At 43.6% G+C, this 16,342-nt stretch overlaps 1 protein-coding gene across 4 annotated transcripts; it reads left to right on the forward strand.

Annotated features, from left to right (window-relative positions):
* The first annotated feature begins 1,671 nt into the window (after positions 1–1,671).
* On the forward strand, positions 1,672–8,295 carry SPRY2 (sprouty RTK signaling antagonist 2). Of its 4 annotated transcripts, none has more exons than XM_005516435.3 (2): positions 1,672–2,499; positions 6,585–8,295. In XM_005516435.3, exon 2 carries the CDS (start codon positions 6,636–6,638, stop codon positions 7,569–7,571), a length of 936 nt encoding a protein of 311 aa, XP_005516492.1. In that variant the 5' UTR covers positions 1,672–2,499; positions 6,585–6,635; the 3' UTR covers positions 7,572–8,295. The 4 variants fall into 4 exon arrangements, with proteins under 4 accessions (XP_005516492.1, XP_014111243.1, XP_087908358.1 ...); XM_014255768.2 differs by lacking the exon at positions 1,672–2,499 and adding an exon at positions 2,591–2,702; XM_088052232.1 differs by lacking the exon at positions 1,672–2,499 and adding an exon at positions 2,903–3,157.
* The last annotated feature ends 8,047 nt before the right edge of the window (positions 8,296–16,342 follow it).

Consider the following 16,342-nt stretch of genomic DNA (forward strand, 5'->3'; position numbering starts at 1 on the left):
CGCGCCGCCGCCGCCCCTCCCCGGAGCCCCGAGGGGAACCCAGCCCCACCGGGCTGAGGCTCCAGCCCACGGGCAGCCCCCACCCCGGCTGGAGAGCGCTCGGTCTGCGGGGCCGGGGTCCAACAGGGTGGGGAGGGCACGGCCGGCCGGGAGTCAGCAGTTCTGTACGGGCTACGGAGAGATGGAACGTGCTCGAAAGGAAAGAAGCAAGCCCCCTTTAACTCCGGCTGACCTTACTGTCACCCAAGTATGGAAACTGGTTTGCAGGTACAGAATATTACTGTGGAAGACCGGATTCTTGCGTATAAAACCACGAAAACCCGAAGGCCGTCCATGTGAGACACAGCCCTCCTTATTTACACGTTTTTATGGGGAATGACCACCCCTTCCACAGAGCGGTGACCAGCAGGTGTAGGAGAGGAAGCGCCTGCGAAATCGCCTCGAGTGGCAGAGTGCTGGCTGGGGCTTTGCACCAAGGGCTGTCCATGTGAACAGCGCAGCGATGAGTGCCTTACACACGGTGTAAGGTATTTTAAGCAGTGCCACACGTGACACGGGAACACTGGTGCTCGGTGTACGCCTGCCTGGGGACAGGGGTGCGCGTAGAGATACGTGTCGGCGCAAGATGCCCGCGTACAACCAGCCACAGTTGGCCTGTCAGTGCTTCCAGCTCGTACCAAAGGGACCGAGCTGTGGCCGTGTCAGGAAACGCCCAGAAGACAAACAGTCACGTTCGCGAACTGCTCGCAGACCATGTTCCCCGCACGGATGGCAACTAAAATAAAGTTGGGGGGGTGGGGTGGGGTGGTCGGGGAGGGAAAGAGGTTTGCAGGGGTTTTTTAACTTATTAGAAAAAAACGCACACCTCCAGCCCCCCCGCATAGGCGAGGGGACCCCGCTGGTGGCAGGGACGCGGGGCACCCCGCGGGCGGGCGCCCGAGGCGCCGGGACCTGCCGCCCGCTCCGCGCCCCGCGGGCCCCGCTCCGCGCTCCCGGCCGGGCACGGGGGCGCCCTCCGCGCCGCCTAATCGCATTAATCCGCGGGACAATGCCCCAAGTAATCACCCTTCCTGCTCCCTGCGCGGCCGGCGACCGGCGGCTGGAAAGAGCGAAGCGGGGGAGGGGAGGGGCAGAAAGTGTAAACTTTTATTCCACTCGGTTAAGAAAAACGGGTGGGAGGCAATGGGGAGCTCTTGGACGCGGGTCTCCCGAACGCCCGCAGCGGCGGGGAGAGCGCGCCTTCCTCCCCGCGAGAAGCGAGTTCCCCTCGGTTTCCCTGCAAACCTATCGCCGCTTGCCTCTGAGTAAATACACGAGCACAAAAGCAACCCCGAGCGGCGTGAGACCGCGCACGGAGCAGCCTCCCGTGAGCACAGGCTGCGACGAGGCCCCGGCAGCGCGGCTGCCGCTCGCCCCGCACAGCGCGGGGAGCGCCGCGGACGGGCCGGGGCCGGGGCCGGGGCCGGGGCCGGGGCCGGGGCCGGGGCCGGGACGACCGGGCTGGCTCGGCGGCGGCGCTGCCCTTTTGAATGCCTCCCGCAGCTCAGAGTGCTGGCAGGGCGCTGGGAGCGCCAGTGAATGTAGCCCCGCAGAGCCAATGAGCTGGGACCGGATGCGATATATCCTCTGGGACAACAACTGCTCTGTTCCTCCTCAGATCCACATGACGCCATTTACTGCTGCTTTTGCAGAGAGATCACCCTACCTCCTCCGGAAAGAAAAAGAGAGAGAGGGAGAGAGCGAGCGAGCAGAAAAACGCCGAGCCCCTACAGCTCAGATCTCAAATCTTCCTCCTCCTCCTCCTCCATCTCCTCCAAACACACAACAACAACCACCACCACAAATCCGCTGCGCTCCCAAAACACCCCCCCCCGATTGCAAACCACAGAACTGCCTGCAACACACACACGCTCGCAGAGGCAGCGAGAAAGCTAAGAGGGAGAGAGGGGAGAGGAGCCTGCAGCAAGCAGCTTCTCAGCAGAACGGCTACATTGCACAAGCTGCTTTTTTGGAGGAGCTCAGTGGAAGAAAGCTCTGGGATTTTATTTTAGATCCACTTTATTTTGTTTTCTTTGGCTTTTCCCTTTCCTCTTGATCAATTTGCAACTGCAACAAAAAAAGTGACTTGGTGTTGGCGATTCGGCCTCCTGTTCATTGAGGAAAAAAAAAGGAAAGTGTGTGTGTGTAAGACTGAGTGATCTCTTTTAAGGAGCAAAGAAAACCCACACCGATCCGGAGGGGTGTTTTGATTGTTATTATAGTTTATACACGCACACACGTATTTATAATCGATCTGCGGAGAGGCACCTAACTTTGCTCTGGACTTTTTTTTTTTTTTTTTTTTTAACATGGTGATCATTCTTACTCTAATTTGCAAGTTGGACTAAAGCAGAGTTTGGAAAAGAATTTTTTTTTTGCTTTAGGGCTGGATTTATTTGCAAACCGCAGGAAGAAGAAAATACAAGAGAGAGAGGGGTTTGGTGCAGAGCCGCGATCACGGTGAGAGCCTTTTCCTTCTTTGCAAAACAAGCTTTTCAGTAACCTCCTTTCCCCCCCCCCGCCCCCCCCCCCCCCCCCCCCCCCGCCTATAGTTGCTCCAAGAAAACTCGTGGAAATGTTTGAGGCCGATCCCTTTTCCATTCGTACAGGTTCTCCCTCTCCCCCCCTTTCCTTCTCCTTCCTTTCTCAGAGAGGAGCTGGAGGTGGGATTTCGGAGCGGTTTCTCTCCGGGGAGGGTGGGGGGAGCTCCGTGGGCTTTGCGGGCTGCGCCGCGTTTGTGCCCCGCCGGGGTGCCCCGGGGGCGCGGAAGGCTGCGCGGGGGGCGGAGGGCTGCGTGGGCACCCCGGCATGCCTGCGGGGGCTGCGAGAGGGCCGGGGGGGTGCTCCTGAAGGAGGTGAAACAGAGAATCAGAGCCACAACTCCGGCGTGTTCTCGCTGCTGCCGGGAGCCGGGCACGGGAGGTCCTGCGCGCTCCTGCCTCGCCGGGCACGCGTGGGTTTGCGACAAGCCCCGGGGGAGGTGAAGGGAGGGCGCAGCGGGGTTGGCGAGCGTCGGGGCTGTTTGTCCCCCGGTCCTGGGGGACAAGGAGAAACGCGCCTTCCAGTGCGTGATTTACGCCTGTCTGTAGTGGCGTCAGGAGATCCGTGCGATTCGGAAGTGAGTGCACGTCTGCTACAAATATATATGTGTGTGTGTGTATGTGTGTGTGTACGTTTAGATATTTCTCCTGTGATGAAATTAATTCGATCTGTAAGGCGAGGAAAGTCATTCCCTGGGCTCTTCTATGCAGAGGGCATGTGTGGAGGGGAAGGAAAAGCCATAATTTTTACCTATTTTTTTTTTTTTAATATATTGGTGGGCTTACTTCGTGACAACCCCCTTCCCCCATCAAAAAAATAAACCAAAAAAAAAAACCCTCAAAAAACACCACCAAAAACAAACAAAAACCTTCCAAACCCACAAGAAAAAAAAAAACCTGCTGGTGTTTTCAGCAAGCTATTTGTGTGTCACTTTGCCCCACCCCGATGGTAAAGTCCCTTTTGCCCTAATCCATAGTCTGATCACACACTCGGCCCTTAATGGGGGTTTCAAAGCACTTTGAAAGAAGAGGAGGTGGTTGGTGTGTGTGTGCGGTGGGAATGGGGGTGGGGGTGCCTTGCACAGGCTCCGGCCACAAAACAGAAATTCACGGGCAGAGGACTTCTCTCCCTTAGGCTTCGCCCTTCCCCGGCCAGCCGTACACGGTTTTTTTTTTTTTTGCACAGCACGCAAGAAGCCCCTCGCGTTTTAAACCTCCCCAAATGTGCCGAACGTGAAAGCCGTCCCCTCGTTCACCCTTTCGCCCAGCCCACCTAAGAAAAGTTAGCAATCCTGGCACTTGAGCTCGGCGAGAGTGGACTTTGGCTCTTAGAAGTGGGGAATTGTGTTATCACATACATGCACACACAAAAAGGCAACTCTTGCTTCTCTGGCTCTTGGCGGATGCAAAGGGGAGAAGTACTAGATCAGAGGAGGGAGAGATGTGCCCTCCCGTAAGGATTTTCTGTAGGTTTGTAAATAAATGCACCGGTTCTTTGCATCCTGTCCCGTTAGCGGATCTATCAAGGGGAGGAAAAACGGGGAGCAGCCGGCTCGGCCTGATGCCCCATTGGAAATGCCTCCTGGGTCCCTCCGGGCTGGGGCGGAGCGGGGCGGGCTGAAGGTCAGGCAATTTGCAGAATATGCGTAAAATAAGAGGAGCTTTTCTAGCGGCTGGCTTTGTGAAGTTGAATGGGTGCTTAGGGCAAGGCGAGAGGGGGTAATCTGCCTTTTGCCCAGCTGTCCCGGAGGTGTTGTCTGAACCGTCTGCAGGGCGCCTGGCACTTCCCGGGAGGGGAAGCTCCTTTAGCATCTCCTGGGGGATGGCAGGGGGGAAGAGTTAAAAGGAAACATGGGTTTGACTTTCTGATAAGACGGCTGAAGCAGCCCCCTCCCACCTCCCAGCCCAGAGGATGTCTCCTGGTTATCTCCAGGTTGTCTGCACTCTCCGGCGGGCGAGGGGCTGTCGCCTCCCACCTGCTGCGCGCCCCCCGCCCGAGATGGAGCTGGAGGCGGGGAGGGAAGCGGAGACCGGAGGCTGCTTTTCCAGCTCCCACCTTGGCGTCTGAGGGGGGCTCCGCCACCGATCCCGGGGTCGTCTGAAGCGCCTTCAGGTCAGGGTCAGCTTTGCTTTTGCAGTGGGTTGTCATTTCTGGAGAGGCAGGGGTTGATCCGGCGTACCCTCTAGGCTGGCTGGGGCTGGTGGAAACCTGGACGTGGAGGAGAGAGGGCTGTCGATTCCTCTCAAGAATGGGGAAGGCATTTTATTTTCTATTATTTTTTTATCTCCAGATAGTTTCAGAGGAGGTGAACGTCTACTTAGGCTGTTGGTTGAAACTTTAGGTATGGCAGAGGTTTTAATTTAAAAAAAAACAAAAACAAAAAACAACCAAAACAAAACCAAAGCATAAGCATAAGCAATGCTTCAAGCCAAGTTGTCAAGACTTTTTTTTTCGGGGGTGGGGGGAATAGGCAGGGGGGGGAAATGAACACCGTAATGAACATAGATCCTGTTTAGAAAAACCAGGATTTGGCAATATTTAAAATAAGTAGTAATTCTTAAAAGTGAGATTTGTCTATATGGTTTTTTTTTAAATTTGTTTTTTAAGAAAAAACACTTGAAGGAGGGGAGCCAGGAGTTAAAAGGTTAAATGTTTGGACTGATGTTAGAATAAAGACAGTGTCTTGAGATACTTTTTGTTAAACTGTTTGGCTACATTTTATTAAACTGCACTACAGTATTATTGTTGGTAACTGATGTGTACAGAGTAACACTATGGTGCTCTTTCTAGGTATAATTGGAGACATTGTGTGGTCCTTGTAAGAAGTTTGGTCCCTGCTTGGGTTTTAATTGTAAAATATTGTTCTGGATTTTTGTATAGGTAATTGGATTTTGGAGCCACTTTAAGATATGATAAAGGCAAAACAAATATTAACAAATTTAGAGGGCAGTACTTGAAACTTGTGCATATTTGAATGTGGAAGTTATTTACAAGTTGTCATATTCTGTGTCTTTTACTGGATTTTCATTTAAATTCTAAAGTCTGCATTTCTACTTTGTAGTTAACGATCCTTTCAAGTATTATTCACAATCAAGTAGACTTCTTGGATGCTGGCATTATTTGGTGATGTTATGAATGCCTCTATCCCACAAGCCACTCTTGATAATATTTACAATTTGAAATGTAGTCTATGAAATTTTTTTACACATTAAAAAAAAGCAAAACAAAACAAACAAACAACTGTGGTAGCATTGCTTTTGTAGTATTGAGCCTTAAAATAACAATCACAGTGGTGAGCACCAGTATGACACACACTAAAATACTGGAGAGAGATATTTTTACTTGTGCTGTTGAAGTTTTTGGTAGCACTAACTCATTTAATGTCTAACCTCAAACATTTTATTGCTATTTAGTGTTTTTCTTGGGACCATTGGTATTAAACTAAAATTTCCTATTTACATCATGTAGAGTTTAATGTGTAAAGAGACTAGCCTACCAAAATATTATCCAGTTTTAAACAAAATTGGAGAATTATATGTCTGTCAGCAGCAGGTCACATTACACTTGCTAAATACTTGCAGAATAGTTTGTTGGTTTTTTTGGGGTTTTTTTCAGTATAAGTTTTTCAGTAGCCTGATGTGAAAAGAGGTGTCACTTCTAGTGGCTGAAATATAATCACTTTTAAGGCCACAGTCTAACCAGAAGATGGCCTGGGAAGCCTCTTCAGGTAGCAGGAGTAATACCTAGACTTTCCAGAGCCACAAGTTAAGATGCATTGTCCTAAGAAAGAATCCCTTAAGCTCTCCACAGCAGTAGGCAGAACAGGCCAAGGGAAGTGTGCTCAGCTGACCGGTGCCTGTACTTGTCCCAGATGTGACTCCTTTTTTTAATGGCTGGTGCATTAGTTGATTGTCTGCGGTGCTGTGGGGTCCTGCAGGCTTGAAAGGCTGATGGAAAGAGCATGAGATGTGTTGCAATAGTGACTCCTCTCTTTGTTGCTCCAGGATTTCAGATGTGTTCTAAGCCTGGCGGGGTGAGCAAGCTTCCGGGCACCGATGGAGACTCAGCACGGCAGTGGGTCGCAGCCCTTACTACAGGCTCGGCGTGACAGTGGCAGACCGCACGGGGAGCCCGACCTGCGGGATGTCCTGATGCAGCAGGTTCACGTCTTGTCGTTGGACCAGATCAGAGCCATCCGAAACACGAATGAATACACAGAGGGACCTACGGTGGCTCCACGGCCAGGGGTCAAGTCTTCTCCTCGGGTAACAACCCAACCCAAAAATGAAAGGCCGCATGGCTTGCCTGAGCATCGTCATTTCAGCCGGATCCAGCACACACAAACGCACGCATCTCCTCGAGCGCCTCTGTCCCGATCCATCAGCACAGTCAGCACAGGTTCACGGAGCAGTACAAGGACAAGTACGAGCAGTAATTCATCAGAGCAAAGACTCCTAGGATCATCTTCGGGGCCACTTGCTGACGGGATAGTCCGAATGCAGCCCAAGTCTGAGCTCAAATCGAGTGAGCTGAAGCCACTGAGCAAAGAAGACTTGGAAGCACACAGCTACAGGTGTGAGGACTGTGGAAAGTGTAAGTGTAAGGAGTGCACTTATCCAAGGACCCTCCCCTCGTGTTGGATCTGTGACAAGCAGTGTCTTTGCTCAGCCCAGAACGTGGTTGATTATGGGACATGCGTTTGCTGTGTGAAAGGCCTCTTCTATCACTGCTCTAATGATGACGAGGACAACTGTGCTGACAACCCCTGCTCCTGCAGTCAGTCACATTGCTGCACTAGGTGGTCCGCCATGGGTGTAGTGTCCCTCTTTCTGCCTTGCTTGTGGTGTTACCTACCAGCCAAGGGTTGCCTTAAGTTGTGCCAGGGCTGTTACGACCGGGTAAATCGGCCTGGGTGCCGCTGTAAACACTCCAACACCGTTTGCTGCAAAGTTCCCAGCGTACCCCCCAGGAACTTTGAAAAGCCAACATAGCATCACTAGCCAGAAATACTAAAGTAACAAGGATTATTATTTTAACGTACATATGCAACCAACTAAGCAGCTATGGTCTTGGCACTGTAGTAGAAGGGTTGGGGATGTACTTTGCTGTTTGCAGTGAAATGCTTTTCTGTGTGTGTGCCATCTTAACTGATACGCTTGTTAGAATCCAGCTAGTGGCATACAGGGGAAAAAAAAGGGATGCAGTACATTGTGACCCACATATTGCATAAGCTAAAGCAACACAGACACTCCTAGGCAACTCTATTGTTTGTGAATAGTACTTGCAAAATTTGTAAATTAGCAAATGACTCCTTTTTTTTTTCATTGTTTTCTGCCAGAGATAATGTGCTATATTTTTGTACATACAATAATATTTTCAACTGTGAAAAGCAAGTGCTGTCATAAGACATGGCACAGTCACAAAATATTATACTAATATGTTGTACATTCGGAAGAATGTGAATCAATCAGTATGTTTTTAGATTGTATTTTGTCTTACGGAAACCTTCTATTACGAGACTTTGATTTCCCTTTGGACTTCATGTATATTGTACAGTTACAGTAAAATTCAGCCTTTATTTTCTAATTTTTTCAACATATTGTTTAGTGTAAAGAATATTTATTTGAAGTTTTATTATTTTATAAAAAGAAATATTTATTTTAAGAGGCATCTTACAAATGTCACCCCTTTTTATGAGGACGTCATAGTTGCTGCAAACAGGGGGTGAACGATGCATATGTTCACTATAAAATAGAAAATATATTAACGTTTGAAATTAAACTGGGCTACTTGTCATTTTTTCCCCCCATTTATTGTTTTGAGTTGGGAGAAGTCCCATATACTGTTCCTACAGCAGAAAAGGAAAATGAATGCAGGAAAATGCATTAATTCATCCCAGACTAGGACTAATAGGCACTGAAAGCTTGACCTGTTCTATAAGTGATGAACTTTTGTGCTTCAAATAGGAAATAAGTAATCATTCACAAAAAATGTTAGGCTTGCATGGCTTTACTCAGTCAGAGAGAGCAGGGAAAAAAATGTAATTAATACAGTCAGTGCAAAAAACTTGCAGGATTATTTGTTAAAGTTAGAAGAATATGCCACAGGGAATGATAGATCTGAATGCAGTCCAGCCTTATGTCAAACATTTGCTTCACTTGTAAGAAGAAAGTTGCTTGATTTGTCATTTGTGGCAGTTACCTTCCACTGAGGTCAAAATCCTTTCCCTGCCAAGTTTCCCACCGGAAGCCTAGAGAATGATTTACCTTTCTTTATTAACAAACTATCATTTCCTGTTCTAAGCATGTCTCTCCAAGTTTAGAGGTCTAAATGTTCAATTTTATTTATACATTTCTTAAGCTGGCATTTAAGAATAGTTGTAAGTATTTTTAAGCTGATGCTTAAAAAAGTCTCCCAGCCTTTTCTGAACCTCCTCCAAGAAAAACAAGTTATTACCAATAAATTAAGAACTCACTAAAATTTGAAAACCAGAGCATTGAGTAAATGTTCTTTTTGCCCCTTTATTTTCATCTCAGATCTGGTGTTTGGATGATTTTTACATAAGTCTGTAGTACTCAAAAATCTTACACTGTGCATTTGTGCATATTAGATATCAATCGTCAAGTGAAATTAAAAAGTGCTTGTTCTCTTTCTCTTTTTATTTTTTTCCTTACCTCTCTGGTGAAAAATATAAGCTGGTTTGCTTTCCTCTCTGCACCAGCTGGCTGGTTATTTCGGTATACAAAGACGAACAGTATATACTTAGCTTTCTGAGTGGAATTTGCCAGAAAGAAGGTAGCTTATGTTACATGAGTAATTTGTCCATATTTGAAGAGCATCAGTATACTGTAACTGAGTCGTGGAGTGTATATGTGAGATTGTGCTTGGCTGCTGATAAACAGAGATTTTTATTATTTAATTATGGGGGTTTCTAGCACTTTCATTCTTGAAGGGGTTGATAACCGTCAAGTGTTTCCATTCACTGAATGTAGTTATTGAACTAGGTTAGGTGCTTATGCTTAAACTGTCCTGGGCTAGTCTTGCTGATGAAAACAAACATTAGGGGAATCTTTGACCTTTAGGCTATATGTTGGAAACCCCAAATCCCACTGATTTCAGTAAACAGTAAATCCAGTGTTTTCACTGGATTGATGAACTTGACAAAACTGAAGGTAAGCCCCGTCTTTTCAGTGATTTATGTTTCAGTTGAAGATAACTCTACAGAAAGCTGAAGGTGAAACTGGAAAATTGGGATGGCTGAGCAGCACAGCAGTCAAAGAGGGTGCAACTCAAAAGTCCTGCTACCTAAAGTCCAATACTAAAATTACGAATGTGCTTTCATTTTTCAGTATAGTAAGTTCTCTGTCTGCCTAGTTAGGTTCTAGGGGAAAAGAAAAACCATCTTCTTGATGACAGTGAAATTTGAAGCTGGTTTAAACACTGAGCAAAAAGGTTGTTACCTTCCACTTGGTTTTTAACGAAGATAAAATAGTGGATCCCCCCCCACCCCAGGTAAGCCCATTACCAGAAATTGGGTAGGATGTATGGCTCCTGGGAACAGGAATGTAGGAAAGTATGGCCTGTTGGGCTAATTATGGCACTGGGATCTAGGCTTCAGTTAGTATGAATTGATGTTTGTGGCCGCTGGACTCTTAAAAGCTGGCTTGTGTATATTAGTTAATGTCCTAATATTGCCCTTAATTAGATAAGGTTTAGTATTCTAAATAAAACCAAAATCTTGCCTCAAGCAGATTAGATTGTTTTAATAAGAATTAAGAGGGCTTTTCAAGTGGATTGAGATAATGTTATTAAAGCATGCCAACTTTATTCTTTGAGATAGGAAAATTGAGGTCCAAGTAAGGAAAATTTTCCATACACAGGTTTTGAGAATAACCATGAAAGTCATGCTTGATATACATCATGTAGGACTTTAATTCTAGACTGCTAGGAAGTCATGAGAGAGAGAGAAACCCTTATTATTGATCCATTTGTTGAGTTGTTGCTTTAGAGTTTTGATCTGTTAACTTCCATAAGGTTTGTTTAAGGCATAGAGACTTGCAGGATTGGTCTGACAGTTGACCCTAGTAACAATGGAACCAAATAGCATTTTTTCAAATTATTTTTCTGTATGATGTAAGCTACAAATAAATACATCAAATTTAGAGAAATTTAGAAATTCGTCTACTAATATCCTTAAGATTTTTTTTCTTATTTTTCTCTTAAATGTTTTGAAACTTGATTATAATATCTTTTTTGAGACAGGGGTCATAGCAGTAAAAAAAAAAATAATTAAAAAATAGGAAAAGAGACTTGGATTCAATATATAGTGCTTTGGATGGAAATCAAATGTGTTCCTAAAGGATTTGAGATCATATTCAGGTGAGTATTTGCATTCAACATACTTATGAAATCAGTCTTCAAAAGCCAAAAATTCTCCAAGTGCAGAAGTGTAGTAGTTAAGTGGTCGTGATCATTAACACAATAGGCTTTTTACACTTTCTTACTAAACTCCCAGCATTTAAATATACAGTATTACCTGTATTACCCTTTTCACATCTGATAAAATACAAAATAATTAATTTTTGTAATGAGTGAAATCTTACGTCTTTTTCTCAGGTAGCAAGAAGAGTGCACAGTGTTTTAAATGTTCCACACTGGAACATTTAAATGCTTCTAGGAATTAATGGTTGGGAAGGAAGGATTTGAACAGTCTGTCTTGTGTCAGATGTTCCTAGATGGGTGCAGGTACATCAAGTAATAATGATTTTATCTGCTGAGACTAATTTCTCAAACAGTCACTGTAGCAGAGACACAGAAATTGGCTGGATATGAGAGCATGCTGGACTGAGTAGTGTCTGCAAGAATAGTATTGAATAGATTCTATTGAACAGATCTAACTGAAAATGTCAGTGTTTGTCATGTGGGATCATCTTAAATAAATCAGTTACAAATTGGGATTGCAGGTAGACAGTACACCAGGCATGGGATTGCAGGTGACAAAGCGTGCCAAATCCTTAGCAATGAAAATACTCAGGTATTTTCTTTACGCAATCTGATTTAAAACTGGAATCTTACAAATAAAAAATAATGTCTTGTTGAAGCTGGGACAATTTGACTCAAAAAACACATGCATATAAACTGCAGATATGTATAGCACTTTTGAGCTTAAAAATATTTCATGTCTCAACCTGTGGCAACTCCTATGTGTTATTTCTCTTCTTATTTATTCTTTCTGGTCCCTATCTCTTTCCTTGACCTTTCCTAGCCATAATGCATAAAAGTTTATTGCCACTTATAGAACAAAAGGGGAAAGAGGAGGATGAAACCCGCTTTTCTCATTAGTATTCTGTGCCTGTAAGTTTAGGACAAAAATTTATTACCTTGCTGCACGTATCCTGAATTTTCAGAAATATAAAGGGTTTTTTCCATTCATGTGACATTGAATCCACTATTTCAGAAAAAGCTTATTTTCATTGTTTTGGTATGAATTTTATTTTTCAAGAAGGCTTTATGTGTCTTTGTTTTAACCCACTGGCGCTCTATTTCAGATGAAAGAGGCAGAGGTGTTGCTACTATAAAAGCATGAATTGCTGCTGTTCCTCTGCCACAGGGTTCTTCAATAGAGAGCCAGTGTAGTTAGCTTTGGGCATGAGTAGCAATGATTTTGTTTGAAACAGGGCGGGAGTTCAGTGTTTTCAACCTTGGGAGAAGGCAACAGAGGCTATGCTACATATCTGAAGTTTCTCTTTACATGTGATGTAATAAACTTTTTTTTTTCTCTGACTTAACTTTGCACACTGATTACAGAAGCTTAGGGCTATAATGTTCAAATTGCTAGACTAAAATGGATCACTTCCCATTTTGGTAGAAGTTACCAATAATCGGAAGCTTTGACAATGTAGTCTGCTATTATGTAGGATTATTTATGGATATTTTAATACTTAGGGGTTTAAGTTACATTTTAAAATGGTCTTTCCAAGGGAGATAATCTGTTTCTAAAAGGTAAGAAACTGTACCATCAGAGGAGCTCTGCTTTCCTGAAAAGACTGCCATATAATTACCAAACCACTTGGTGCACCTGAGATATGTTATAAGAGATAGCACTTGATGCCATTTAGGAGTTGCAGGCACAAGTTTCATTTGGAGAGTCTGAGCCTGTACACAAGGGTGTATTAGGAAGAATCACCAACTTACAGACATGGAGAGCCCCTTGAACAAAGGGAGTTTTTTACTTTTTATTTTTTACCATCACTTAATTTTGATCCAGAAGTGGTGCATATGAATGAGTCATAAATCGTGTTGTTGCTGTGTTTACTGATGAAAGAATGTATTGATGCTCTTATAGTGTGCCTCAAAAAAACACACCAAGATGGAAAATCTTTAAATGACCAAACTTACCACTGTAATCTTCAGAAATGAATACAAACATTAGGGCTATAGCAAGCCATGTTTCAAAATTAGTTGCACTGTAAGTAAATTGCACTAATTGGTTATGCTAAAACTGTTACTGTAATTAGACACAGTTCTGCTTTAGGGCTCAATATCAACTCAGACCTTTGTCAGCTTCCTTTGTAGTGCTTTCTTAATAATTACTGATTTATTTAAAGTGTTGTTTCTCGTAAGACACATATAAAAGTTGGTGAATCACAAACTGTCAAATGCATGAAGTGAACAGTTTCCCTTCCCTCTCAGTTCTCTTACATAAAGCATTGCAAAGAGGAGGAAATTGTGATATGGTTTTATTTGCTTTGGGTCATTTTATTTATGAATTTTGTTTAATTATCGTAGACAGAGTGCTAATTTGATGGAGTGCTGTTTTGTGACTCACTCCCCTCTCTCCACACCCCCCTCAGAGTCGCTCCCCTGAAGTAAGTGGCAGTATGAAATATGTAAGTAGAGTAGTTAAGGGACCAAGAATTCACTTTGTGAACTTAACCTAAGTGCAGCTGCATTAAGTAGTAAAGCTAAGCAGGAGCATCAATGCCTTCTTGCAGAACTCATTGAATGCATTGTACCTTTCACCAATAGTTTTACTCTCTTCTAGCTCTGCTGCCCTGCAGATGCAGATTATGCAGTTGTTTATCATGTTTATGTTTTTATACCTCAGTTTCTTTTCTTTTTTGGAGAAACATTGTGTTAGTTCCTTAAAACTAGTGCATGGGGATCCCATAATACCATTATTTTAAAAAAGCAGCTAGCTACATGTGAAGGTTATCTTAACTGCCCTACTACCTAGTAGGGCAATACTGTTCTTGGGGAAGAAGGCTCTCCTCAGACCGCTTCATCCCAAGTGGAAGGAAAAGACTGTGTGAGTTATTCTGAAATATGTGTGGTTGGGGGGAGGCATGGTTATGGTATAAAAGGAGAACCTTCCATCAGGGCTGTGCCTGACCTGTTCTCTCCTGCACACACACAATTACAGTACAAAGTCTGAAAGTGTGCAACAGTGTTTCTGGCCAACTCTGTGCTCGTAAATCAGACAGTAGGTGGAAATGTTCCTGAACAATGGATTGCAATTGCCCACGCTAGTGAAGCGTTAAGACTTTGCCTGGAGTGAGTTAAGCATGTGCCAAAAAGTACTCTCCTAAGCTATTCCCTACCACATTTCAGGACCCATTCCCAAAAGTCAGCTTGCCAGCAGCTCCTTCTTTCAGAGGTTAAAGGAGTTGCCCAGCATGGACACTGTCCTTTTGGGGCCAGCTGGAACACAGTGCCCAGGAACATTCTTGGACAGATTTATCTGCAATCCAGGAGGAAGAAGATCCCTCCCACAAATGTCATCTCAAGGGAAATTCACTCACAAAGAGAAATTCTCATGAGTTCAGATGACACAATCTAATTCTTAAGTAGAAACTTAATTGCACAGAAGGAACCTATTTAATTTTTATATGAAAAGAGTAAGGCAATTGGCAGGATACCTTTTTAGAATTTTGCAAAGCTTAAGTGACTGGGGTACTTGCTTCATTGCAGTTATCTAAAATTATATATTGATATTTTGTATCTAACCTGAACTAGTAATTAATTATTTTTTTGGGGGGGGGAATGGCATTGTTTTTTGGTTTTGGGTTTTATTTTGCAATATTATTTCTTAAGTATGTACTGACAAGTCATAAAAAACAACTTTTTCCTATTTTTTTTTCACTAAAAAGTATGATTTAGTATGTCACAGTACTTGATTTTTAGGAATGATGTGGTAGTTTGACACTACAAATGAATTGAGATGATGTTTCTTGCTTTTGGAAATTACATACATCTCTGAAGAAAACAGTCGCAAAAGATAGTTTCCTTTCATGGTAATCATTACAACTTCATCTTTTCCCAATATATGTAAAGTGTTCTCTCTTTATTGCATTCAGTCCTGTGCTCTCTTAGCCCCCAGGTTACAGAGTGGGTGGCTTATGGAACCTTGCAATTGCTGAGTGATTTTCCAGACTTCCATAGAGAAAAACTGGTGTGTAAAGTATTGCACTTGAGCTTAGCCTCTGAGAGGACAGATCTTACTGAAACATTTCAAGTGTGTGCAAAATATATTTCTGCATACATGCAGTCTCAGGGATGTGTCTGGAGAGAAAAGGACTGTCACAATTCACCCCTTAAGATCTCTGGTTTAGAAAAAGGAATCAATTGTCAACAATTTTTTTTTTTTTTTTTTAAGTTGATAAATTAAGCAAAGTGAAATATTAGACTGAAAGATATCTTGTTCGGTTTATTAAATGTGTCCAAGATTTGTTCTGTTTACATTTCACATAGTTTTTGTCCAAAGACTTCACTTCAGCTGCAAGATTTGGTGGGTGAAATGCCTGGCCTCACTGGAGGCAATGACAAAATTCTCCTTGACCTCCTTGAAACTCTGTATAGACAAGAGGTGAATTCCTGAATATGTACTGATTGAACATACACTTGAATGGGTATCCTGGGAAAATCCCAGCTGCCTAGGGGAATAAAAAAAGTTTATAATTGCATGACACACACTTTTGAATCAAGGAGTAGCTATCTTAGTTTAGGATTTTTAACCTTCATTCTGATCCTACTTAACTTACTCTACTACTAAGATAATTTATTCCTAGCACTGCTGTAGGATATATGTAGTTGCTTCCTTTAGGCATCAATCTTTTATATTTTGCTGAGAGATTCTGTTTGGGGGGTTAATTCCATTAAGGGTGCTGTAGATTCCTGTTAGGCTTTTTGCTGACAGACTTGTGCTGATAAAAATTTGTGATAAAAAAGGACTTTCTCCTTGTATTTCAGCTTACTGTTACCAAACCATGTATACTGAAGCTACAACAATTTGAATTCAATTTAGCTCAGCTCTTGCGAAAAAAGTCTAGGGAGGGTATTCATTTGCTTTAGCTGACAGTCTGGTTAATTGAAATAGGTTAATTCATACTAATAGTATCTGCACAGTGTTTGTGACTGTTACTAAATCAGTTCTGAGCACTACCTGAAGTTACATGAGTGAAAGCCTGCTTAAAGTAAAGTACAGTGAGCTGCTGTAAGACAGAAGTGTCTGTGTGTACTAGCATTGCTTTCATCTGAGATGCCCATTAACATGGGCAAAATATTGTTACAGTTACATTTCTATATTGTGCATTGTATCACCTGTAGATAGAGATATATAGAGAGATAGATAAATAGATATATGCACATCACAATTACATCTTCCTTAGGCGGAATGAGGAACTGAGTTACCATATTTCACTGCAACCAGTATTCCTATTCCAAAGTATCAGCTTTTGCTATAACATTTTCCTGTGGTTTTTAA

The sequence above is a fragment of the Pseudopodoces humilis genome, chromosome 2 (assembly GCF_049639895.1).
Source record: "Pseudopodoces humilis isolate 2021_Gansu_Grassland_sample_001 chromosome 2, ASM4963989v1, whole genome shotgun sequence".
Taxonomy (NCBI): Eukaryota; Metazoa; Chordata; class Aves; order Passeriformes; family Paridae; genus Pseudopodoces; species Pseudopodoces humilis.